This window comes from Pseudorasbora parva, chromosome 17 (assembly GCF_024679245.1).
Source record: "Pseudorasbora parva isolate DD20220531a chromosome 17, ASM2467924v1, whole genome shotgun sequence".
Taxonomy (NCBI): domain Eukaryota; kingdom Metazoa; phylum Chordata; class Actinopteri; order Cypriniformes; family Gobionidae; genus Pseudorasbora; species Pseudorasbora parva.
Genome location: NC_090188.1, coordinates 9,726,296 through 9,751,967, shown reverse-complemented (window position 1 = coordinate 9,751,967; position 25,672 = coordinate 9,726,296). Strand labels below are relative to the sequence as shown.

General features: G+C 37.6%; 1 protein-coding gene across 8 annotated transcripts in view; it reads right to left on the bottom strand.

The window, feature by feature from the left end:
• Nucleotides 1-485: 485 nt before the first annotated feature.
• Nucleotides 486-25,672, bottom strand: part of mark3a (MAP/microtubule affinity-regulating kinase 3a) — a 39,812-nt gene continuing 14,625 nt past the window's right edge. For 2 of the 8 annotated variants that reach the window (XM_067421651.1, XM_067421652.1), the window contains exons 4-17: nucleotides 24,644-24,692; nucleotides 21,933-21,998; nucleotides 21,773-21,843; nucleotides 20,123-20,179; nucleotides 19,581-19,817; nucleotides 18,755-18,874; nucleotides 16,470-16,569; nucleotides 12,086-12,198; nucleotides 11,848-11,998; nucleotides 10,800-11,002; nucleotides 10,204-10,307; nucleotides 9,545-9,784; nucleotides 9,341-9,367; nucleotides 486-1,691 (exon numbers count right to left, since the gene is read on the bottom strand). In XM_067421651.1, coding sequence (XP_067277752.1) covers nucleotides 1,334-1,691; nucleotides 9,341-9,367; nucleotides 9,545-9,784; nucleotides 10,204-10,307; nucleotides 10,800-11,002; nucleotides 11,848-11,998; nucleotides 12,086-12,198; nucleotides 16,470-16,569; nucleotides 18,755-18,874; nucleotides 19,581-19,817; nucleotides 20,123-20,179; nucleotides 21,773-21,843; nucleotides 21,933-21,998; nucleotides 24,644-24,692 — 1,896 coding nt within the window. In that variant the 3' untranslated portion in view covers nucleotides 486-1,333. Of the gene's footprint in view, nucleotides 1,692-4,326; nucleotides 4,372-6,105; nucleotides 6,216-9,340; nucleotides 9,368-9,544; nucleotides 9,785-10,203; nucleotides 10,308-10,799; nucleotides 11,003-11,847; nucleotides 11,999-12,085; nucleotides 12,199-16,469; nucleotides 16,570-18,754; nucleotides 18,875-19,580; nucleotides 19,818-20,122; nucleotides 20,180-21,772; nucleotides 21,844-21,932; nucleotides 21,999-24,643; nucleotides 24,693-25,672 lie in introns of all 8 variants that reach the window. The other 6 variants (XM_067421655.1, XM_067421659.1, XM_067421657.1 and 3 more) reach the window with 6 other exon arrangements.

The following is a 25,672-nucleotide window of genomic DNA, read 5'->3' as shown; positions in this document are numbered from 1 at the left end:
ATTAACTATTAATAAAGAACACCTATTTTTATTAACTACCATTAACGAAGATTAACAAATAATGTAACAAATGTATTGCTCTTAGTTAATACATTGGTTAACATAATACCTTACTGTAAAAGTTACCACTGTAACTATTTCCTGAGCAACAAATCAGCTTTTCACGATTTCTAAAGGATCATGTGACACTAAGCTGAATTCTCAGCATCATTACCAGTCTTCAAAGGAATAAATTGCATTTCAAAAGAACTGGTGTCTATTATATGTTAAGTTGAAATGCTTTTCTACAACTGTACCCTTTTTTTCCTGTATCTTTGTTCGAACAGCCTACGTGGACATAAAAGATGGAAAAAAATTCATACCAATCCCAAAATTTTGAAACTTACCAGTTTCTTTGATTGTACAAAGATCTCCAAGTTGTTGACCTGCAGCTCATGTGATAAATAGTCGAATCAACAAAGATAAAAAAGAGGCAGTACAAATACTGAGATCATTTTGTAGCTGTATTAGATCTCTGCTATGAACACTGTGACGAGTTACAGATAGTTTAATGAAATCTGTGGTGAGTCTTATAAGTGAAAGATTACAAGATGCCCTCTTGGTTTCGAAGAACTCCAACAAAACATTATGAAAATGTGTAATTACCGCATAAAGTACAATATTTACACAAAAAATACAGTTGAGTGGGCAATAACGTGAAATAAATTATAAAACATCTAAATTTTGCTCTTAAACATTCAAACAGTGAAACTGAGCTCAAATCAGGTTTACTGCAGCCGTTTTCACAGACGTGCAACCTCGATACACAGAGGTGCAGAGCAAATTTGCTAAAAGTCTTAAGCAAGTCAAGATTCGGGTGCGCTCTTTACACAAGAGCCGGCCTGAAACACGCAATACTTAAAACCACCACAGAAAAGTGCCCTTTAAAAAGCTAAAATAAAACAAAACTCCACAAATCTCCATCTAGTGTCCATTTCCTGAGAGATCAGTCTCAACTCTTCAGTCTGAAATGACGGAGATGGCAATGAGTTGGTTCCTCGCTGAACATTCTCAGAGGTGCATACAATCGTAACACTGAAAGGTTCAAACCTGTACTTTTTTACAGCATTTAACAACTTGCGCGATAATACGATAATTGTGTGACCGATGTTAAAGAATTTATTGCTTTAAGCAATGTTACAGTATATACAATTTTTCAAATACATGTAAGTGGTTTATAAAAAAAAAAACGAAACCATAAAACTGCTACTTTACGATTGTACAGCTTAATTTGTTTGTCTATATTGAACTGAACCATTTCATAAATTCCTCTATGTAGTAAGATTAAAGATATTCATAGCTTGAGTTCGCCTGCAACTTTGGAAGCAATGTTCTTAAAAGCGATGGAGTTGCCAGATATCCTCTTAAAACGGACACCATTAAGTGAGAGCCGGGGGAGTTTGCAAACCTCCATCTCCCATTGGACGAGGCTGTCGGCACGGGTGTCCCCATGGGCACAGAGAAGCAGAAAGCATTCGCGCTGCTGGTAACTGCAGCTGTTGGCGTCCAGAACTTTGCGGATCTCATTTATGATGTCGGCTGGCTCCATGGTGCTGGTGGTGTTCATACTCCAGGTGAAACGGAGAGAGCGGGGTTTCCCGTCTTTTCCATCTTTCCCTTCATCTTTCTGCTGATCCCCAGATACATGGCGACTGCGAGACAGAGCGGAACGGGCATGGAAAGAGAGAAAGGTAAGGTTTAGGCAACAGAAAAAGATCATTATATTGAGATTGCACAAAGTAGTAGTGAAGGATCACTGCAGCAGATGCATGCATGGGTTATCGGCACACATGGGAATTAATGGCAATCGAATGCACAGCAGACTAAGGCATGCACAGAAGCAGCTCCTTTTTTAAATGCTATTTAACATGAAAAGAGGCTGGGCAAGACAGTATATTGCAACATGTTAATATTTCAAAATACACTACAAAAAATTCACAGTGGCACTTCAGTGAATGCTGATTAATTGTTGAATTAGTAAGTAACTCAAAAATAAATTGAACAGGACTCTGGCAGCAATCACGTTCATGGATGAGATTTTTAACGTTACTGTAGTGTAACCCAGAGCAAGGACCGAGTGCTTTGGGGGCGCAAGGAGGACGCTGGAGCGATTGCTAATGAGATTTGTGCGTGACACACGGCTCGAGAGCAATGGAGCTTTTATTATGCCGCCGCCTCTGCTTCTTCTGGTCATGTGTATGTGGGGTAACGCAGCGCTGTTTCATCATATCACATTCAAGTGCGTTTAAAAAGTTATATTATAATACTACTCTAATGAGAGACACTTGTCGCACACTGCAGTAAGCTAGATCGAGGATAGGCATGGTAAAATATGGTACTCGCGGTAAATCAAGAAAACAAGATTACAACACTAAGGCCGTGTGCCCAAAGCATTTTTAGCCAGCTGAAAACACCTCGCTGTGGTCGCTTGAGAGCATTTCGGCAGCTCAGCGTTGTTGTTTTTTCTTCAGTGGAGACTGTTTGCTCGTTATGATAGGGAATATCTGCAGGAGTGTTACTAGCATCTCATTTTACAGGTAGAGTGTTTCTGTATGGATTCTATATAAAAATGCAGATACAATGTAAAGTATTTGCTCTGGCTCTTGTTTTAAATGATTGTGTTCCGTTATTATGCTCGTTGTTTTCATGTGTTGACTAGACAAGCAGAATGTGGCGTTTGGTCTGTGTTGCATTTGTCCCGCCCCTCCTCCACTCTGATTGGACAGCCGGGTGAAAAGTGACAGTGATGAGCTGTCTTTGAATTTTACTTTAAAGTTCAACTTTCGGCGACTGGTAAAAAACGCTGAATGCTCAGAGATTGAGCGTGAAATACTCGCTCAGTGCCTCGTTCCGCTCATGGCGTTCTAAAAACGCTGCCCTCCCAATGAGAACAATTGGATATACGCCAGCCAGTCGTGTGAAAAAAACGCTTTGGTGCACTCGGCCTAATGCTGCGTTCACACTGCACGTGAGTGATTTACATGTTAAGTCAATGCAGAGACGCAAAAAGGCATTCTGCGGTGTGAATGGCGCGAATGACGCAGCAAGGATCACGCGAATTGAGTGTTTTGAACGCGTGATGAAAAACGCAAATCGCTCAAGTTGAAAAATCTGAACTTTGGCGGATACCATGTAACCAATGAGGAGCCTGCTTACAGCTGTCACATGGTGAAGTGACGGATGGGAAACCCATAGGGGAAACCCAGAGGCCAGAGTAATTTAAAAATACTACTGTTATTGTGTCACAAAATGTAGTTTTAATAGTATTTCAGGCGAGAATGTAGTTGTTTAAAGCTCAAATATGTAGTTTATTTATTAAGAGAGCGCCTATTTGAAAATTTGATCTGGTGTTTTCGGAGGTGTGAGACCCATGGTAATCAGGGGTGCTCAGCGCTCAACCCCGACTGCCGCTGCCTGGCAAAAGCCCCTCCCATGACGCGAATTTGCGTCTATTTGTGTAGTGAATGTCACACGCGAATGAAGCGAATTTCACGCGCAAATGGATTAAAAATGTTCATGCGTCCAACTTCGCGCGAATAGCGTGATTTTTTTTTAGCGTTATTCACGTGCGGTTTGAACGCAGCATAAGACTAACTGTCTTCTGTCGATGAATGCGTCCAAACATTTTCTCACCTGTCAAATAAAACAACATATTAAAGCATCTCTAATGTTTCCATGGTTTCTACAAAATAAAACCCTCAGAAATCGAGGGTAATGCGGGTATGATGTCACTGATAGGCGACGTACGGACACGGTCCCTGTCCTGGTCAAAATTGCTTATTTCTCTGGATTTAAACATTCTTGGAAACATTTGGGAAAATGTTTGTATACGAGTCAACAAAATATGTAACACTCTTCTAATGGTTTTTAGAAAAAAATCTTACACATTGTGCCTTTAATTAGAGATGCCATTACCAAATTTTAGTTTTTTTTAATTTATGTGCATCCATCCAGCAGTTTTTTTACGCAAAATGCACATAAAAATAGATGGATGGAAACATAGCTAATGTTAATTTCATATAACCAGCTAAATCAATGTGAACATACTGTGAATATTTAATATTAAATATCGCCCAGCCCTAATGTAAATGGAGGAAAAAAGAAAAAAAAACACATCACTCAAACATTCATGAATAAAGCAGACTAACGGCCCTCGTGCTGTACACACTACACTAATATACACTCTGATATCTCATACAGTTGGAGACAGAAGGTAAACATCCACAACACACTAAAATAATAAGCCAGGAGAGGAAATAAGGGTTTTCAAAGTCACCGACACCTCACCTTGAGCCCTCAAATCTCCCGCTTCTCTCAAACTCGGTTGAGACTCTTTTATTGTTAATTTGTCGAAAGGTTAAAGATCACAATGCAGCAAAAAGGAACGGATAGAGAGAAAAAGGAAATCATTTTTAGTCAATTTAGAGCAAATCACTACACACACAATAAGACAGAGAGAGAGAGAGATTGAAAGAGACAGCAAAAAAAGAAAAAGAAAAGAGGAAGAGGCAAGCAAAAAAAGTAAACCTCCCACAAAGACTCTGTGTCAACAATATGCTGGATCAGACAAACACAAAAGCAACTTATACAAGACGCTTACAATCAACACCTGAATGTGTACGGTAGTTTTTCACCATGCACTCATTTGAACTGCCATGCCGCTTCCTTCAAAGAACAATATACATCTAGAAGTTCACTGAAAGAGTGCATGATGGGAAAAAGCCTATTCTGAGCGCTGGATGCGAGACACTGGCTGTGACCTGACGTCAGACACACATATACAGATATAGAGGACGTGTCTATACATGTACTGTGCTCTTCGCATGCGAGAGGGTGCGTCGCAGTGTCCTTATGGATACACTAAAATCTTATGGATCGTTTAACTAAAATCGACAGACAAAACAGTCGTTCGGGTTCTCTCTCACACACACAGCCTTTCGCTCTCCATTAACACAATGTGTAGTTGTAGCTGTTGTTTGTGCATTTAAACGAGCCCTTACTCTAGACACTCTTCATCTGCAAAATCTTACAACTGCTTATAGCCAGAGCTGCTGTATCTGGAAGAAAAGAGCAGTTCAAAGCCGACAAAAAGAAAGAAATTAAACTGGAGGACGCAGATAAAACAAATAGCCAATACAGAGCCACATGTTTAGAGACAGGGTTCCCACTCTTTCAGACCAATTCATTCAAATTCACTAATGAAAAATGATTTGAGTGATTCGCTAATGAATCGTTTAGACCCGTTTTTGAATTGGTTTGACTGATATATTGGCATGAGTCGTTTTGAATGTGTTTATGTTGTGGGCATCAATATGGTGTGCAATATTGATGAGCAAAGCGTGACTGTTGCACTGTAAAAAATAAAATAAAAAAATATTGGTTATCTGGTTGCCTTAAATTGAGTTCACTGCAAAAAAAATAAGAGTTAATACAATGAACATTTTTGAGAATTGACATCATCCTTTATTCAAACAGTATTCATATATTTAGTAAGCATATTACATAAAAATGTAAATATTCCTTGCAGTAATGCAGTGGGGGGAAAAAAGCCAAATTATGCTATTTTCATGATTTATCACAATTTTTTTTTACATTTATGTGGTTGATACAATAAGATAAACCAATTTTCCTTATTGTATTAACTTAAAAAAATTATTTCAATGAACTCAACATTTTAAGGCAACCAGGTTACTTACTTTTTTAAGTTAAACCAAAAATATTTGTACAGTGTGGGAAAATTATGGAAGCTTGTTTTCAAACTATCTATCTATCTATCTATCTATCTATCTATCTATCTATCTATCTATCTATCTATCTATCTATCTATCTATCTATCTAATATTATAATATATATATATGCATGTATATGGAAGTTTTCTCAGTAATACATTTTTATTTGTGTGTGTGTGTGGTGTTTTACATAGCAAAAAATAAAAAAGATTTCCTGATATTTCCAGGTTTTACATGCTGTGGGAACCCTGTGGTGTGGTGAAAAGGGCAGAGGCTGGAGGAGAGGGGGATGATAAAGAAAGAGGAAGAATGTAAACGAGTGGAGCGCAGACTTACTAAGAGTCTTTGCCGCAGGGTTGGAGGGGACTGTGAGGGTGGGGGGCACAGAGGGGGCAGCCGGCCCTGATTTGACGGCAGACTGCCGTTTGCTCGGGTCAAGAGTGACCCTGGGGGAGGAAGGCAGACAGAGAAAGAGATAAAAGGGAGGGAAGGAAGGGAGGGAAGAAAGAAACACAGGGAAGAGAGGGATAGATTGAGACAGTTTCAACATTAATAGAGCATTTTGTATAGTCAGAAGATTATTAGAAAGTGTGTGATCTGTTCAGTTATATTCTATGGCACAAATCTGATCTGAAGGCGACTCCTGAAGATCATTCAACTTGGAGTCGGCTGCAGCTTACAATCCTCTCTATGAGCCAGAACAGGCTCCTCCCACCAGAAACCTGCTTTAGGACGTGACCATGTGCTCTTATAGACTTCTGTTTGCAGTGACACAGGCCTCCAAAGTGCGGATATTACGGTACAAAAGTTTGGGGTTAGTAATGTTTCTTGAACTCCAAATCACATATTAGAATGATTTCTGATGGATCATGTGACACTGAAGACTGGAGTAATGATGCTGAAAATTCAGCTCTACCATCACAATAAAACATTACATTTTAAAATATATGTTCAAACTGAAAAGTGTAATTTTTAACAGTATTTTTTTTACTGTAATTCTGATCAAATAAAATGTAGACTTGGTGAGCATAAGAAACGTCTTTCAAAAACAAACAAATAAACCCTACAGACCCCCAACGTTTGATATGCATGTATTAATGTATCTGGTAAAGAACAGCAGCATTACTCATAAATCTGAAGAGATCCACCAATCGCTATTGCCATTACACAAATTTAGCTCCGCAGCAGCCTTCCATATTTGTGACACATTTGAGTCTCCTCCTTACACTATCAAAAGCATTCACTTATTTCGCTACACCCCTCAAATATACTCTATTTTATACTCGGCATTAGTGACTTACAAACTGTATTAGATCAATACTTCATAAGATAATTAAATACACACTCTTGTACCATGTCTTTTTCCAGAAATCGAAAATCAATGTTTTTAGTTTGATTGGTGGTTAATTTTAGAACTCTTCATTAACAAATTCCTTGAAATGCTTCTAAAAGGGAAAATACATCCAAATCCAAATCCAAGGCCACTTGTGGTGTCACTGGTCATCACTGAGGTCTATAACCAGCACTGGCTCCTAACACCAGAAAAACATCTTATGGACATTACCAGCTGTGCTTGCAAGGACACAGGCCAAATTATCATTTGGTTCCTTTATAGAGAACCAAAATGTGAACCCAGTTTTCACTGTCTCTGGCACTAAAAGTGGACTCGGATCTCAGTTCACACTATTCATGCTCTTCACATAATATAAACATTACATTTAATAGTACTACAGCTCTGTTGTGGTGACTTCACTTTCCAACAGTATCAAAAGGCCTTCTAATTCAACCATCGATTTTTCATTTCATTTCATGATTTTAAAAAGGTACACTATGTAACTTTTAGCTCAAAATAAACAGAAGTCAATATAATCGATCCTTCCCCCAAAACCTGTTAAGTGTTTACATGTTAGACCTGTTTTCACTGGAAATTGCATACATACGCCACTCCCCCGTGTGTGTGTCGACAGATCCGCGAATAGAGAAAAGTTGCTCCAGCTGCTTTGACGTGTGTATGGTGTGGGAGTGGCAAAGGTTAGTCGTTACAATGAGTAAGAAAGGTTGACATGGAGCAGCTAAATCTCAAATCTGTGGGGAATCACCTGTTTAAAAAAACAAGTGGTCTGGTGGCAAATAGAGAACATGATGCAGCTCGTAATAGAACCAGAATCAACATTGGCTTAGCTTTTCCGGGGTGGCGAAAACTGAGGGATTTTAAATGTTTTAAAAGCGACACAGAGATGCCGTTTTTATTACTCAGCAGATGAGTAAGGTATTTAATTAAACAGATAATTTCCCATATGTAGCTCTCTAACAGAGTCCAATGTAAAGCTTTATCTATTGAGAAGGATTTCATTATGGTTGTTGTAGCACTGTGCTGGAATTTATTTTCAAGGATGTCCCGTCTATTAATGGGCACAGTAACGCCGTCAGCTTGAGATCCTGTCCATCTATCACTTAAGTCTAGTAGTGAATGTTTTATGAGCAGTAGGATAAACTCTCCCTCTTTTTTTAGTTCATTCATCCGCAGTCACGCAGAGCCCAAGCACAACATTCTTCGCAAAATGCATGCAGTTTTGCTGTTTAACCGCTAGAGGGTCAAAAGTTACACAGTGTACCTTTAAGATGTTCTGTTTTGTTCACTTTAGAGGGGTGCATTTGGGGAGGTCACATAAAGTTTTTTTTTTGTTGTTGCTCATACTGCCATCTGATGGTAAAAAGTACACCTAAACCCCCAAAACAAGCCAAGCCGTCTATGTTTACTTTTTACCAACAGATGGCAGTGTGACCCAATTTTGTCTAAAACATTAATTGCTAACAGGAGAGATATACATTCATAATTCTTAATTTTAATTTTCAATCATGTTCCAGTCATTATAATTTTTAAATGTATTCATCGAAAATCCGTTGCCATCAGAACTCTCTTTACTCAAAAACACACATTGAAACTAAAGAGAACTTGCAGTACCGTTCAGAAGTTTGGGGTCATTACAAATGATGCTTTTGGGTATCTTATGCTCATCAAGGCTCCATTTATTGGACCAAAAATAAAGATTTTTTTTTTTTTAAATGTAATGTAATCTTGTGGCACATCTGAATGTTCAATGTAAAATAAAATCTCACTGACCCCAACTTTTTGAACATTAGTGCAAATCAATCCCTGTTCTACAAAAGAAAAATAATTACTAGCAAAAATGCTATTTTTTGTCTAGGAATCACACAGAGCTACTGAATCTGATCTCTCTACGCACCATACAGCTAAGAATGTACCAAAGCCTTTGTGGAACCAGTTTTTTTATAATGTCAGAATAAGTCATACACATTGTTTTGCACAATCAGCTCGTGTCATGCAAACATTTTGATTAGTAGCAATCAGTTAAAGAGCGATTTAGATTGATTTGATTCGGCCACATTATGATGCAGGCAGTGTTTTAAAGCATGCTGTAATCAACCACTGAGAGAGCATTAAACTCCAAATCACTGCAATCAAATCACTATGGGTTAGTGCGTCAGCCTCTGGACTCTCCTCATTACGTTAAAGACAGATTTACACCCCATGAACTCAATGGCCTACCTTTTGGAAAACCTGAATGACATATTTCTACAACACAAGAATGAAAAAAAGGATAGACATTACATAGATGGACAAAATTAAACCATTTCTAAATGAACCCTTAGAAAAAAATACAAATAAAAGAAGAGGGAGGTCAGGAAACAGGAAGGAAAAGTCAGGCCTATATTGAATGAATGGCATCGGCACTGTGAGAAATGCATTTACCTGCGTGTGAGTTTAGAGGTCAGCTTGGTGAGCAGGTTGTTGGCGTTGCCGCGGCTGCGAGGCTGCGTAGGCGAGGCGGGTGGACCGTTGTAGGTGGCCGTGCGGCGATCTCTCAGTTGTCCGTGAAAAGTGCTGCGGCTTGCGGAGCCTCGTGGAAATCGCGTTTTATCGGGTGTAGCAGCAGTGCTGATGCTGTGAGTGGAGGCACCAGGGTCACGTGAGCCAGGAGACAAAGACACACTACAGAAGGAGACAAAATCAGGCTTAATTCACTGAATCTGAGGTTCCTGTAACTCAATCAACTCTGAATGCACTTTAAAGTTGCAGTAAGCGATTTCAGAGAAAGTGTTTTGTGTGTTTCGGGCCGAGCAGCGCAACACATTAGTGACGAATCACAAGTAGGAGGCGCATCCACTCATGATTGGGGAGGAGAGAGAGTGAGCAAGACGGAGATTTGAAGAAGGACTGTAGAAAGAGAGATGGCTCAGAGACATTACAAAAGAGAAAAGGTCAAAGGAATATCAGGGTTATGATCAGGTCTTTAGTTTCTCAGAAATCACTTATTGCACCTTTAATTGCCTGTGGATAAAAGTGGCAAATTACATAAATGTGTTAAATATTAGGTTCATCACTCAGCAGACAGGAAGGGCAGGCTATACCTGTTCTCTTTCCCGTTAGGAATGACAGAAAGGCGGTCTGTGTTGTTTCTCTCACTGCACACGTATGTATTTCTCCTCGACATGCCTCCCGATCCAGAGTTATTCTGTGTGACATCAAAAAACAGGTGTACTGCTCTATTACATCTTAGGAGATTTATGTACACTACTGTTCAAAAGTTTGGGATAAGATTTTTATGTTTTTAAAACATTGCAAGAATGATTTCCTTGATTTGAAACTACAGCAAAAACAGTAATATTGTGAAATTAAATATTACAATTTAAAAATGTTTTTTATTTGAATATTTTTTTAATGTAATTTATTCCTGTGATGGTAAAGCAGAATTACCAGTGAATTTAGTGGAAACCATTTTTTTTCCTTTGAAGAATAAAAATGGCAAAAAAACCTGAATTTATTTTAAATAAATCTTTTGTAAAAAAAACAAACAAATGTCATTACTGTCACTTTTGATCAATTTAATGCATCCTTAGAGAATAAAATAATAACTTCATTCAAAAATCATACTCACCCCAAACTCTTGACTATAATTCGCTCTTTGCACTAAACATAATGACAGAAACAGTGAGGGTGAACTTACATTAGGTGTGATGGAGTTGCCTCTCTTCCGGTCAGGTATGTCTGTTTTGTTGGGGTTGTTGGCGTTACCCTGGAGTGGGCTGGGGGGGCTGTGAGTGGGGGCCTTACGTGCTGTGACTCCACCTTCCTGTTTGACATCACCGTCAGCGGTGACAGGAACTGTCCGCTTGGAGTTACTCAACGCTGAGTTAGCGACTACACTAACTGTGAAAGAGAAAGACCGTAAATGAGCAAGATAATTATTTGAGTGCTTTTCTCTGCAAATACCCAAGCCTATTCATTGAAGCACCTCTATTATGCTATTTTAAAGAGTCCTAATTTTGTTTTGTTGGAGGGCTTCTACAAAAGATCGCATCCAAGGTCAAAAAACACACCTTTTTTCATAATATACATTGGAGCATCACCATCTGAAACAGTTCAATAAAGGATTCGATCACTCGGACTCCACCTTTCCGAGAACTCACAACAGGCCGGGTCATCTGGCCAATAAGAGCTTCCTCAGCATTTGATACACAGTGATATGAACAATGTTACAGTAAGTCCTTATCCTTTGGAAGTTCATGCAATGTGGATTGGCTTTCACAGCACAGAACCACATGAACCAAACTCTTCCAGGCCTCAGCTACACCTACAGTGTTTGAGGGTCAAAGTAGACGTTTACAGGCAGCCAATGAAGACCATTGGCTGGAATGATGCTAATGCATTACAAATCTATGTAGGTTTTAGATTTAGGCTGGATTTTCTGATGACTTATTTCAGAATCGTTTCTTCTTTTGGGATCTTTCTTTTGGGAGACAATAATATCAATTATCATGCTCTTTGATATTTGAAACTTTGCAGACATTTTACAGTCACAAACAGCTAATAGTACACATTGAATTAAAGGATATTTCCGGAAAAAAAGCATAAAAGGGGCAGTTGAATTGATATAAATCACAGATATATCATGCAATTAATTAGATCAACATTTTTATTTAATTGTTAGCCTGTGCTTATATACACTATTTGGATCTAAAATGGACTAATGTTTGTCAGTATGTAAAGGTCACCTTGTTCACTTTGGCGTCTGGATTTTCTGGATTCACTGGAGGAGACACTTCTCTGGACCTTCAGGTGAGATGGGGATTGACCGTTCATCTCACTGGTGGGCCTGGTCTTTGCCACGGAGAGATTACTATTGGAGCTGGAGTCACTGACCTCCTTCACACACAAAAACAGCAAGTTACATTTCTACTATAATAGACCAAACAATCATCTATAAGAAACCTCTCTTCATTAGCAGCTCACCTCATTGGTCTTCCTGCCCAGCAGTAAGTATATGGCTGTGACTTCATCATAGTTCATTTTGGACAAAGACTCCTGAATCTTCTCTCTTGAAAAGCCCATGCCCACTATCACATCTAGAAAAGGACACACACACAAGTACAGAACAGTTTAAAGCCAAATTTACTCTGCAAAGGTGGCATAGAAGCCATAGAAGCAAAGACTGCTGAATGCTGCTCAGAAGTGGCTTAAATGCATTTACACAGCAATTATAACTGTATTCTTTGATACTACGGGTTGAAGTGGGTCAGAGCAGAAATACATTAGTCAGGCTTTTGTGGTATTATGTCTTTAAACAAAATTGATCATGCACAGATCCGCCCTAACTCAGCTGTGTAAAGATGCCATTAGAGTCTCCTTTTAGTTTTAGACCTTTACACAATAAAATTTTTACTTGTAGTGTTTGCTAAGGCAAGCATTACTATCATTATTGCTCATACTAGGGTTTTTTATGTTGTTATGTATTATTAAATTATTGATAAATAATAATTAAATAAATATTTTCTACCTGAGCACGAGTGATCACGCACTATTCGTGCTAAAAACATGAATGAGGGGTGATATCTACCAAAACAGACACTAATTGAAGACTCTTTTAGTGATTGAGGATAATTAAATATTTTACATTTTAGCATAATTACACATCACCCCCTCAGTTGTTATGCAGACACTATAAACCAGTTGGTTGATACACAGAGATAAATCCAGTTTATTTGTAAGAATGGTAACTGAGTCATCCGTCCCGCCTACATGTGCTAACAATACACAGATCTGTCCTATAGCCACCCATTCACTGTTACTCAAAAAAGAACAAGCTGTACCTCCTGTTTTAACTGAAAAATTGATTTATTAGGTAAAACTTTACAACAAGGTTTTAGATGTTATAGTTAGTGCAATTTAAGATCTGCACCAATACAATTAAGACCATAACTATTAGCATTGTCTATGGTACATTCTGTTTTATATTGTGGTTTTTACAGTCATTTAACAGTTTAAAACAGGTTTTGACAAAAAATAAAAAAAAATAACCCTCACATTTCAGCCTTTAAACCATTTTAAACCAGTCAAAGTTATAAATGATTATATTTATATATAAACTCACTGCATGTGTGTTGCGTAAAAATATGGGTCAATTTTGCTGTGGGGTGAAAATCAAAATGCAAATTCACTATTTGACAGTAGGTGGCACTTACGGAACAGCAAAAACATGAGGGATACCCTGCTAAATCCTTTATACAAAACAGTTGTGCTTATTAGAATGGAGAATTTCTCTGGAACAACAGGTTTGCCGGTGATATAAACACCATAAGGTAAACAATGTTATAATTCATCAACAGCGCACACTTTTAAATCAATCATAGCCTTTTGAAGTTAAATAATCACATTAAGCCATATTGGGTTTTTCTGTCCACAAATGTAAGACCTCATGAGATGCTTTTCTTATAACATTCACAATATTTAAGACTTTTTATGGCCTTAAATTTGTTAAAACTGACTGTTTAAAGGCCCATGGGCACCCTGGGTAGTATCGAATAAATATTCAAAATATTTTTGAATATTTAAAGTACAAAAAAAAACATAAGGTAATAGATAAACACATTGGCAATAGTATATTTATGAATAAACCTGGATTCATAAATGCTGCAAAAGTAATAATAAAAAAGCGCTGCTCATGGTCATAAGTAGTGCATTAACTGATGTTCATTTTAATGTCCTGTTCTGTATCATTGCATTTCTATACTAATTACAATAATTGAGGTATATTAAGAACTAATGCTGAACCTAACCATAACCCACAGTCCATTTCACTACCCTATATTACTCAGTGCTTTCTTGGGTAAGGACATTGTAAATACATGGTAAGTGCACATACTGTAAACTTAAGTCCACTAATATTAATAACCACTAATATAAAAAAAAAAAAAAAAAAAAAATTCTTATTGTAAGTTCTCAATTATTTAAGCAAAAGCCTACAAAGCCTACAATCTAAAATGCTATGGCAGATCAACTATAATGTATAAAAGATTAAATATAATTTACGAAGGACAGGTTGTAATTGAACAGAGATTAGAAGCATGTGTTATTTGCAGAATCCCAAAATAATTTCAATATATCCATCAGTAAATATAAACAATGTAATGGACATCTTTTCTCTATGCTGGTCGACATTCCAAAACAGTTAAATAGTCATACAGCTCAAATTTCCAGGGAATGCATTAACTGATTAAACGTAGTCCTTCAATACACTGAAGGTTTCTTTGGATAAAAGCATCTGCCAAATGCATAAACGAATAGAATGTCATGAGCTTAAACTCTATTTTTAACTAAAACACAACTAAATGAACATAAAAAAGGTCAGGATGCTCAGGACTGCATTTTCAAAAGGGCTATCACATGTTGAGGCACTGGGTGTAGTGAATGAATGGATGTTGTGTGTTGGAGAGCTCTCTCTATTAATCCATGTTCTAAAGTGAAACAAGACGGAAAGCCATATTTCATGAGCCTCCTCCTCTCTGAGATTTGACTCTTAAAGGTCCTGTTCTTCGCGATTCCATCTTTCAAACTTTAGTTAGTGTGAAATGTTGCTGTTAGAGCATAAATAATACCTGTTAAATTATAACGCTCAAAGTTCAATGCCAAGCGAGATATTTTATTTAACAGAAGTTCCCTTTCAAAGCCTACAGCAAATGGCCGGTTTGGACTACAGCAGGAAGTGCAGGGATGTAATGACATCACTAGAACCGTTCGTTGACTAATCCTCCGCCCACAAGAACACGCAAAAAAGGGGGCGTGTCTTGTTGCTCTCCCACGTGGAGAAGAGCGCATTCAGCGCTTGCATCTCCCCGTTATGGTAAGAGGCGGGACCTTTCCGGGCAAAGTGCGCTAAGCTGCTGTCCAATCACAACACGGGAAGCGCTGGCCCAATCAGAACTCGTTACGGACTTCATAGAACAAGGAAATCATCAGGCCGTTTTTAGGACAGAGGAAACAGCGCTGTACAGATAAGTAAATTGTGTGAAAAATACTGTTTTTACACGCGAAACATGAACTCATGTTATATTGCACACTGTAAACATAATCAAAGCTTCGAAAACACGCAAAGAAAGGGACCTTTAATGGCCTCATGGGAATCCATGCACTGGTTGACTTAAGTGCGTTCCATCAAAAGAACCAAAGCTTCCTGTTTCACCTCCTCTTCACACACACAAAAGGACCGCTGAGGGCTGCCAAGCACCAGCATGCTCCTCTCAACGTGAGGCTTCACTCAAACTGGGGGCGGAAGGCTAGAAAAGACCAGTAACCATCTATCTCAGGCTTCCACATTCAAGTGTTCTTGTTCCCGCAGTGTCCTCAATAAGCAACCAGGTGTGTGATCATGTGTGTGTGTGGTTACGCTGACAGGCGTATGTGCGAAGCAGCATATCGATTGCAGGGAAGCGTGCAAAGCTCCGGTGCACCGCACTGCCTCGTGCTCCAGCCTAGCTCTCGTACTTGGAGTCATGTGATAATATCACATTGCAACATGAGGAGATCCTCGCTGTGATAGAGCGAGAGAGGGAGGAGTAGACATCAGAGACGTCGATGGATGAGGGAGCCAGCTGCTGGGTATTACGCAACACCGCACACTAACAAGTACACTCCCTAACCCCTCATATCACTGTCTCTGGATGTTTTCCCTCAAGTGTTGTGATAATAGTGTGGATATAAATATAAATCTCCTTCGACCTGCTCTTATAGAGGGCGGCTCAATAGTTGACAACTCAAAATGCTTTCCGTTGCCTGTCTTGCATGGAAATGAACATTGAAATGGTTCAGACGTCGCACCCCCGGACCTTTGGCAGAAAATATGATGCATAAGGCACACAAAATGAGGTTCGAAGTCGTCATCCGATTGGTTGAATTCTACAGGATTTCCGGGCGATGTGTTTGTCTCGTTCTTTAACAGTCTGCCTTGAAATAAAGTCGTTGTGGCGCCAAACCCCCTCATGGAAGAAGAAGGCCGTTGTGTTTACAACTGTGACAATGACACAGTATCAACTTAATGCTGGATTTTCAAAAATATGAAGTTTGTGGCCCCACTGTTGCAGTAAACTTGCACAACATTCTTGAATAAACCATTTTTAAATGCACGCCGGTCGGTTATCTTAGGGACATACATTTTTAAAGCCCTAAAGATGACGTGGAACAAAACAAATTGTGATTGGCTGCTTTACATGTCAGTCAGACGTCCTCTTGGGCGGTCCTTGACCAACTAAAAGTTTAGACCTACCGTCAATCTGGAGGTCTGTCTACACGAGACTACTGGAATGATGGCAAAAGAGCTCATTACAGTAAGGTTTCCTCTTACCTATTCTCTTCTGGTCGGAAATGTCGGCCTCTGGCTCAAGGAAGGGTTTGAGTTCATCGTCGTCAAAGCCAGCATTGATCCAGCGTTCCTTCATGATTTGCTGAAGGATAAAGTTCAGAAACAATCATTTACAGCTTGAGACTCACCTCAGTGGCTGACAGTCATCATTACTAGGGCTGGTCGATATTGCTAAAAATGTACAACTCAATATTTATCAACCCTTGGTATTCAGTATATATAGATATGGGTAACACTTTAAAATAAGGTTTAAAGGAACTGTATGTAAGAAATGTATTTCAATTAATCATAAAATGGCCCTGATATGTCAGTAGACATTAAGAAATTATGTTAATTTCAAATACTTATATCACTGACAACAGTAGTCCCGGCCAGGATATTGTCATTTAAAAGTTGTTGTTGCAGCCCTCAACTGATGTTGATATGTTGTGTTTTGGCCTGAAGCTCCGCCCTCCACCTATCGACCAATCTCGAAGTCAGTAGTGTTTGGGGTTGCCAGATCTGCTCTAGTAACCACAGCTGCAGATCCTGCAGCCAATCTGGCAACCTCAAGTCAGGGGGAGGGGGAGACGTCGCTCTACAGTCATTTGAAAGGGATTGCAGTACCAGTTTTGGCCACAATCTTACATACACTTCCTTTAATTTGTTAACATGAGTTGACTACATTAATAACATGGACTAAGAATGAACAATGCCTCTACAGCATTTATTAATCTTACTTTATGTTAATTTCAACTATATAAATCTACAAATACATATAAAAGTTGTATTTATTAGCATTAATTAAAGCACTGTAAACTAACATGAACAATGTTAAAAGAGATATAATAATACTGCAGCAAATGTATAGGTCATTGTTAGTTAAAAGGTTAGTTCACCCAAAAATTTAATTGATGTCATTAATGACTCACCCTAATGTCGTTCCACACCCGTAAGACCTCCGTTCATCTTCACACACAGTTAAAGATATTTTATATTTAGACCGAGAGCGTATCCAAGTGCATGCACACTTTACTGTTTATGTCCAGAAAGGGAATAAAAACATCAAAGTAGTCCATATGTGACATCAGTTACTTAATTAGAATCTCTTGAAGCATCGAAAATACATTTTGGTCCAAAATTAGCAAAGACTACTACTTTATTCAGCTTCTCTTCCGTGTGTTTTCAAACCTCAAATAAAAATTCAAACGGTCATGAATCCGCTGATTCATGACCGTTTGAATCTTTATTTGAGGTTTGAAAACAAATGCGGAAGAGAAGACAATGCTGAATATAGTCGCAGTTTTTTTTATTTTTGGACCAAAATGTATTTTCAATGCTTTCCTTTTTTTAATTTCCTTTCTGGACATGGACAGTACAGTGTGCATACACTTAGATACGCTCTCGGACTAAATATTAAATACCTTAAACTGTGTTCTGAAGATGAACGGAGGTCTTACGGGTGAGGAACAACATTAGGGTGAGTCATTTATGACATCAATTTCATTTTTGAGTGAACTAATCCTTAAATACTTATTGAGACCTTTTTGTAAAGTGTTAGCTAGATATTTGCTCTGAAATGCCTAAAAGGCGGAAATTTTTATCAGAGGCATGATCTTTGCGACCAAACCAATTAGATTACTAATGTTTAAAATCAACAGAATAATATATGTAATTACCGGTACTTTAATTTACACTACCTGTTCAAAAGTATTTTTTTTGAATGTTCAAAGTTTCTTTTTAAATTATTTATATTAATAACACCATTATGAATGTCTTTACAGTCACTTTTGATCCATTTAATGCATCCTCGCTGAATAAAAGTATTTGTTTCTTTCAACAACAAAAAAGACTGTTACAAACTTTTGAACAGTAGTGTAAATATTGAATCTGAAATGGCGTAAAATGGTATATTTTTAATCAGAGGAACCATCAGTTCAACCAAAAAAATTGCAGCTAATTAATTTACAAACATTTAAAAGTAAAAGAATGTAAAAATATAGTTTTTAAAAAATCAATAAACAAACAATAATATTTTAGCATTTCATTTGTATGCACCACTATGAAAATACACATTATTAAACAACATTTACCAACAGATAATTTCACTAAAACATATTTTTGAGCAATAATACAAATGATTAAAAGTTATAAATGCATGATGTTGCTTAAATTTATATTGGTAATACATACATAGTGAGCAGTTATTGTTCAGCCATGCCTTCAGTACAAAACAAGCATTATGAAAAAAGATGACATGCTGATTAAAAGGTGGAAGGAAGACTAACCTCTAACGTTCCTCTCTTGGCTGGGTTTAAAACCAAGAACCTCTTGAGAAGATTCTCACAGTCAGTGGACATATAAAAAGGGATCCTATATTTACCACGTAACACACGTTCACGCAGTTCCTGTGTAATAAACAGCAGTAAATATACAGTGACTGACACAAACACATATAGGCCTGGTTTCACAGACAGGGCTCAGATTAAGCCAGGGTTAGGCCTTAGTTCAATTAGGACATTTAAGCATCTTTTATAAACATGCCTTACAACACATTACTGGTGTGCATCTCGAGACAAAACAATGGCATATTTTAAGATTTTAGACTTTCAGCTAAAACAGCTCAAACATGCATTTTAAGACCTATTCGGACTGGATTAGATTAACATGGGGACGTGGGGTAAAGTAGTTATTACCAGAGATTCTCTGTGATTTTAGTCCCGTCCGAATGTGCCATCTCGGTAATCATTACGGACAATGTCAGTGAAGATTACGAGACTTTTACCTTCTGTAAAAAGGTCCGGAAAAATGAGCTCGGGTAATATTAATCCCGTTCGAACAGACCCGCTATAAAAACATCCAGTATTTTCCGCATATCATTTAAAGCAAAAAGAAGATCAAAAGCACTTATTAGAGACACACCACTTATTTTAGCTGAGATGTCTTATCCCGTGCGAATTGGCCATTAATATTACAGATGTCCTGAGGTAAAATTACTTTACCCCCACATCCCCATGTTAATCTAATCCTGTCCGAATAGGGCTTTAGTCTGGGACTATCTTAAGACTTGTCTGTGAAACCGAGGGACTGACATTGCTAAATGGAGGTTAAAACCTTGAGATTCTGTCCATCGAAGGGCAGGGAGCCGCTGACCAGCGTGTAGAGTATGACCCCCAAACTCCACACATCCACCTCCGGCCCGTCATACTTCTTACCCTGAAAGAGCTCGGGAGCAGCGTAAGGGGGGCTGCCACAGAACGTGTCCAGCTTATTGCCCACCATAAACTCGTTACTGAAGCCAAAGTCAGCTATCTTAATGTTCATATCAGCATCTAGCAGCAGGTTTTCAGCCTGGGGAAAAAAACACAGCGGGGTAAGAAGAAAAAGAAGAGTCTCTAAAGGGTATTTGAAAACCTAAGCAAAAAGTGAAATTAGTTTTGAGAATCATTTTCTGAAGGTTCTACTTGGTTTGATATTTAATCTTCTAATGAAATGGAATTTCTAATTATTGCTTAAGTGTCCAAACACATTTTGGAGCCACTGTAGAATCCTTTTCGTCTTTTGTTTGCAAGGTCTTACAACTATAAACTTTAATACAATCATTCACGTCAAATCCCTTTTTAATGTTTCAGCACAAAAACAAGAGAACTGCTTACCTTCAAGTCTCGGTGCACAATGTGTTTTTGGTGACAATACTGCACAGCTGACACAATCTGTACAAAACAATAAATAAATCAGATCATCTGTTGAGCTTGAAGAGAGAGAGAAAACATCATTGGAAAAAAAAGCATCAGGATTATGGTCATTAAATAGTCTATTCAATCAATTGTATTGCTGTAAAATGGTATTTAATAACCTTATTAAACATTTTTGAGTTTAACAGAGGGCTTAGTTCAGATGCACTAACTTACGCAAAGCATGAACTCATGAACCCACATTCAACAGCTGACAGTAGTTTAACAAGTGTAAAATATATCTATTTTTCTTTCACATGTCAATTGTTTAGACACTGATTCATCAACTGGTGTTGTATGGATTACCATTGTATTCATTTAGCAGTTTTTCAACCCATCCACTTGCATTAAACGGACACAAAGACTGATTATTTTCCTAAAAAATATTTTTATTTTCCACAGACGTAAGTCAGTCAAACACATCTGCGACGTCATAAGGGTGATTTTTATTTTTTTATCCCTTTAAAGCAAATACATTTCTATCATGTAGATCAATAAATGAGTGAATGATGAATGAGTGAATGATTCAACTTTATTAGATACATTTTATTATTATAATAAACTACAGTTCAAAAGTTTGGGGTCAATACATATTTTTTGAATTAATACTTTTATTCTGAAAGTTCACGTTAAATTGATTTAATGCGACAATGAAAAGATTAATAATGTTACAAAATATTTTTTCTACTTTAAATAATGGCCGTTTTTAAACTTTCTATTAATCAAAACATGCATCACAGTTTCCAGAAAAAAAATATTAAGCAGCACAACTGTTCTTAACATTGTTACATTTTTGTTGAGCAGCAAATCAGCATCATAGAATGATTTCACACAGGAATAAATTATATTTCAAAGCGTATTAAAATAGAAAACAGCTATTTTTAATTGTAATATTTCACAGAATTACTGTTTTCTGTATTTTGATCAAATAAATGGGTGAGCATAAGAATGGCAAACAAAATAGATTTAAGTTTTATTGAAAAATAAAAAAAAATGTTTACTTAACCCTCCTGAGCGCAAATAAATTATGATTTGTGCTAATGAGCTTTTTTAGGCCACTAACAGCAATGCTAACACCACCAAAAAAAAAGTGCACAGCCATTCATTAAAAAATTAATGTGGAAACTTTGACTCATCCAATCAGACTGTAGATATTTCTAAACAAACATCAGGAAAAGAACATTGGTCCAGGCGAGACTTGTCATGGGTTGTCTACTTGCATTAATAGCTTTTCCGAAATTCAATGGTGTACATTGATTGACTCTTATTTTTCACAGAATTGGCCATGCTCAGCCATGCCAATGATGACTAACCACTCTATCCCCAGTTAAAGTGTGACGCAACACAACAAAGAGCAACAAACACACTCTAAGTGCATATAATACAGCACAGTTGAGCGTAATATTACTTTTAACTATGTTCCTTCTGAATATCAGTGTCTTCATGTAATAACAGTCATGATATGTGTGTGCTTAGTGTGCTGATGAGGCTCATTATATCCTACTCCCAGTAGAAAACCCATCAGAGTGTGTGCGCCTCACATGTTGAAAGAAAACAGAAAGAGAACTGCACCTGTCTAAATTTAGCTCTGGCCTCTTTCTCTTTCATCCTCCCATGAGCCACTAGGTAGTCAAACACCTCACCTGCACGACACAGAGCAGAGAGGTCAGAGATAAGACCAGGAGTGGACAAGAACACAAAATTAAACTCTCTCACACACACACACACTTACCTCCGCTGGCATATTCCATCACAAGAAACAGTGTCTTCTCAGTCTCTATCACCTCAAACAGTTTGACTATAAAGAAAGATACAGGGAATTGTAGAGAAGAGAGAATTTGATGAAAACACACACAAAAAGGAGGCAAAGGAAAAATAATCTTGATATCTTTAAGATGTGTTTAGAAGAACAACAGGTTCATCTGATCCCGATCAGACATTTATTAGGGGGTGCTGCTTGGATATGGGTTTAAAAACCACTTGACACTCAGGCTGTCCACACTAGTGCATTTTCATTTTAAAGGGATACTTCACTGGTTTTTCATATTAAACTATGTTATTCCCTTAACCAAAACGAGTTGATACATACCTCTCTCGTCTCAGTGCGTGCACTTAATCTCTCTGACGCGCGGTGACGATCTGATAGCATTTAGCTTAGCCCACTAAACCCAGTTCATTCACTATGGTTCCAAACAGAGATCAAGTTAGAAGCGACTAAACACCTCTACGGTTCCCCTATTTAAATACAGTTACACGAATAGTTGAACGATCAAGTATGGTGACAAAATAAAAACGTGGCGCATTTCTAAGCGGATTAAAAAGGAGAACTATAATGTATGACAAAATAGCACTTCTGAGAGTACTTCTACTCGGCACAGTAAAAAGTCCCGCCTGAAACATCCTCCCTCACATCTCCCCCTCCCCCCTATTGATAGAAATGAGAGAGGGAGGGGGAGACGCTTAGAAAAGCCCCATTTTTTATTTTGTGTCACCATACTTGATCGTTCAACTATTCGTGTAACTGTATTTAAATAGGGAAAACGTGTAGGTGTTTGGTTAATTTTAGCAATAATTTTGTTAACAGTTTAATATGAAAAAGCGGTGAAATATCCCTTTAACAACGTTTTAAATCCTCATCTGCACTGGCGTTTCACAAAATAGCACAAAAGAAAAACGCACATCACATGAGCATTCATGCACAAGTGTAAACAGTCACCAATTGCTCTAATAATAGCTTGCCTCTTGCACATTTAGGCATGCAGAGTTTAACTGCACAATTGCTGCTAAAACGACACCAAAGTCAGGAAAGCTTGCAGTTCCATCTCCATTTTACTTATTACATGCTCATCGAGGCTGTTCTGCTACTGTCGTCATCCGGTAGCGTAATGATCATATGATGAATCAGGGAATGATACGCAATTATCCAGAAGACCCAATCAGGGAGCGAATCACCTTCATTTTCAAAAGTCTCCGTTTTGGTCTGTCTTAACTGAAATGAAACCCTGGAGAGTTAAACTAAAACAGGGTCTGCAGTGTTTCCAAAAGTCTCCGGAGTAGTGTGGACACCAGGCGTAACTTTGGCAAAATGATTTCGCACTAGTGTAAACGAGAATCAGCCTTAAAAAATACAGTTAAAATGTTGTGTGCATTTGGCTGTAATACATATATTTTTATAGATATGCACAAACACTATATGTTAATTTTTACACATAATCCCTGGAGTGTATATGAAGTACATAAGTGGGATTGTCTGTAATTAAACAGTAGAAGGGAGTGTTTAGGAACCCTTTTTTGTGTGTGTGCAAAATAATACAAATATTTAGTAACTTCTGTTTTTTATATATAAAGTATAAAAAGTAAAATGTACCATGAATTTTAGATAAATTGAGAAACTAAATTACACCAAATAAAACATACCATGAGTTTAATATAAAAGAAAAAAAAGAAAACATTAACCGAATAAAATGTCCCATTCATTTTATATAGACAAAAAGTAAAACATTTTTAGCAAATAAAACATACCATAATAAAACATTAACCAAATATAAAACACCATTATTATTATTTTATAAATAGAAAAAGAAAACATTAACCGAATAAAATTTTGCATGCATTTTATATAAAAGACAACAAAAATATTTACCAAATAATATGTACCATGAAATTGGCATTTTTTTGTCCCGTGCCAAATTTTAGTACCATCTAAACATTGTTATTGTTAACTAAAACTATAAAATCTATTTCTTTATAAGTATGAAATATGAAATGATGGGGAAAAACTTAAAACAAAAATTAGAAAATGTTGCCTTGGCAACAAAATGAACTAAAATAGGTTTTACTAAATATAAATAATGACAATTACATAAAAATGACTACAACTAAAAATGAAAACTAATAATATACTATAAACATAAAAGAATTCAAAATATAGTAATAAAAATACTGTGATGTAAAGGCGGCATGTGGATATGGTAATAATTCAATACCATGTTATTACATCAAACTACTGTGATATTGCCAACTGTTCTCATCTCTTTTCCATAATACCGCACAATTATTTTTTCAAGCGAGGTTTTACCGCCTCGCATTATTTGCCTATCTCTTTGGAAGTCATTTCTTATTTATAAACACTCCTCTGCACATTTAAAAGCAGGTTCCACTTCATCCCATTTTGTTTAACGTCTGTCTGTCGTGAAACACCATGAAGCGCTCTCATGCTGTACCACCGACAGTGTGGCTAAATATAGGCTAGTGAAACATAAAGCCCCTCTGTGGGAAGACATGACGATGTGTCTGGCTCTGCTAATAATTACGCTGTTTGCAAACAGGAACGAACAACAAATACGGGAAAATCACTTAAACTAAATGAGAGGAACAGTATCGAAGCCGCTACTTATGGGCTGCTGTGCTAATTCAAATGTCTGTGCGAATAAACATGCTCACCAATATTTGGGTGGTTTAAATTCTTCATGATCGTGACTTCTCTGGAAAGCTGTTGAAGAGAAGAACAATTAAATGTAGTCAACATGTCACAGTGTATTGTTACACAAAAGGTTTGGACTTTCTTTCAGCATTAACATGGAACAGGAAGCTAAATACAGCTGTACTGTGTCATTGTCATAGTGAACAGAGTGCTTCCCTTTCAGTGGAAAACTAGCGTTAAGTGCTATTCATTATTGATCCCTAAAAAAGGCTGAATCCTCCCCTCTCAATGGAATGGAAGTGTCATGCATCTTTAATAGCGCTATAGTAGGCAGGCTGTGTTCCTGAGCTGTTAGCACGTACTGCTTTCCACGGCCTGCTCTCACAAGTGTAGCTGTAGCTTCGGAGAGGGTGCGATTTTTGGACCACAGGGAAACACTTTTGGTACAGCATAAACCCGATCCAATTCTCACCACACTGCATTCTGTGAGTTATACCGCTCCTAATCGCTTTGAAACATTGAGGCCACTGCAGAACTCGTACAAGAACATGTACATTTAGATACAAAGTCGGCGAGGGATTTCCTCCCTCAGACACGGGATTGGCTGGGAATTCTTTTAAGGCAAAAAAAACTGGAGAATAGAGTGAATATTAGTTGAGTATATTAAAGTGAAAAATCTTAAATGCTAAATTTGACCAATAATGGTAAAAATCCACCAACTCCCCATAAAGGGTTAGTTCATCAAAAAATTAAAATTATTTAATTAATTCCTCACCCTCATGCCGTTGGACACCCGTAAGACCTTTGTTCATCTTCAGAACACAAATGAAGATATTTTTGTTGAAAGCTAATGGCTGAGAAAGGCTTCAGAAAGGCCTCCATTGGCATTCAGGACATTCCCACTCACAAGACCCATAAAGGCACTAAAGACGTTGTTAAAAAGTCCATCTCACTACAGTGGCTGTACAATAATCTTAAGAAGCAACAAGAATCATTTTTGTGTGCAAAAAAAAAAAATCTAAATAATGACTTTATCCGCCAAGTTATTG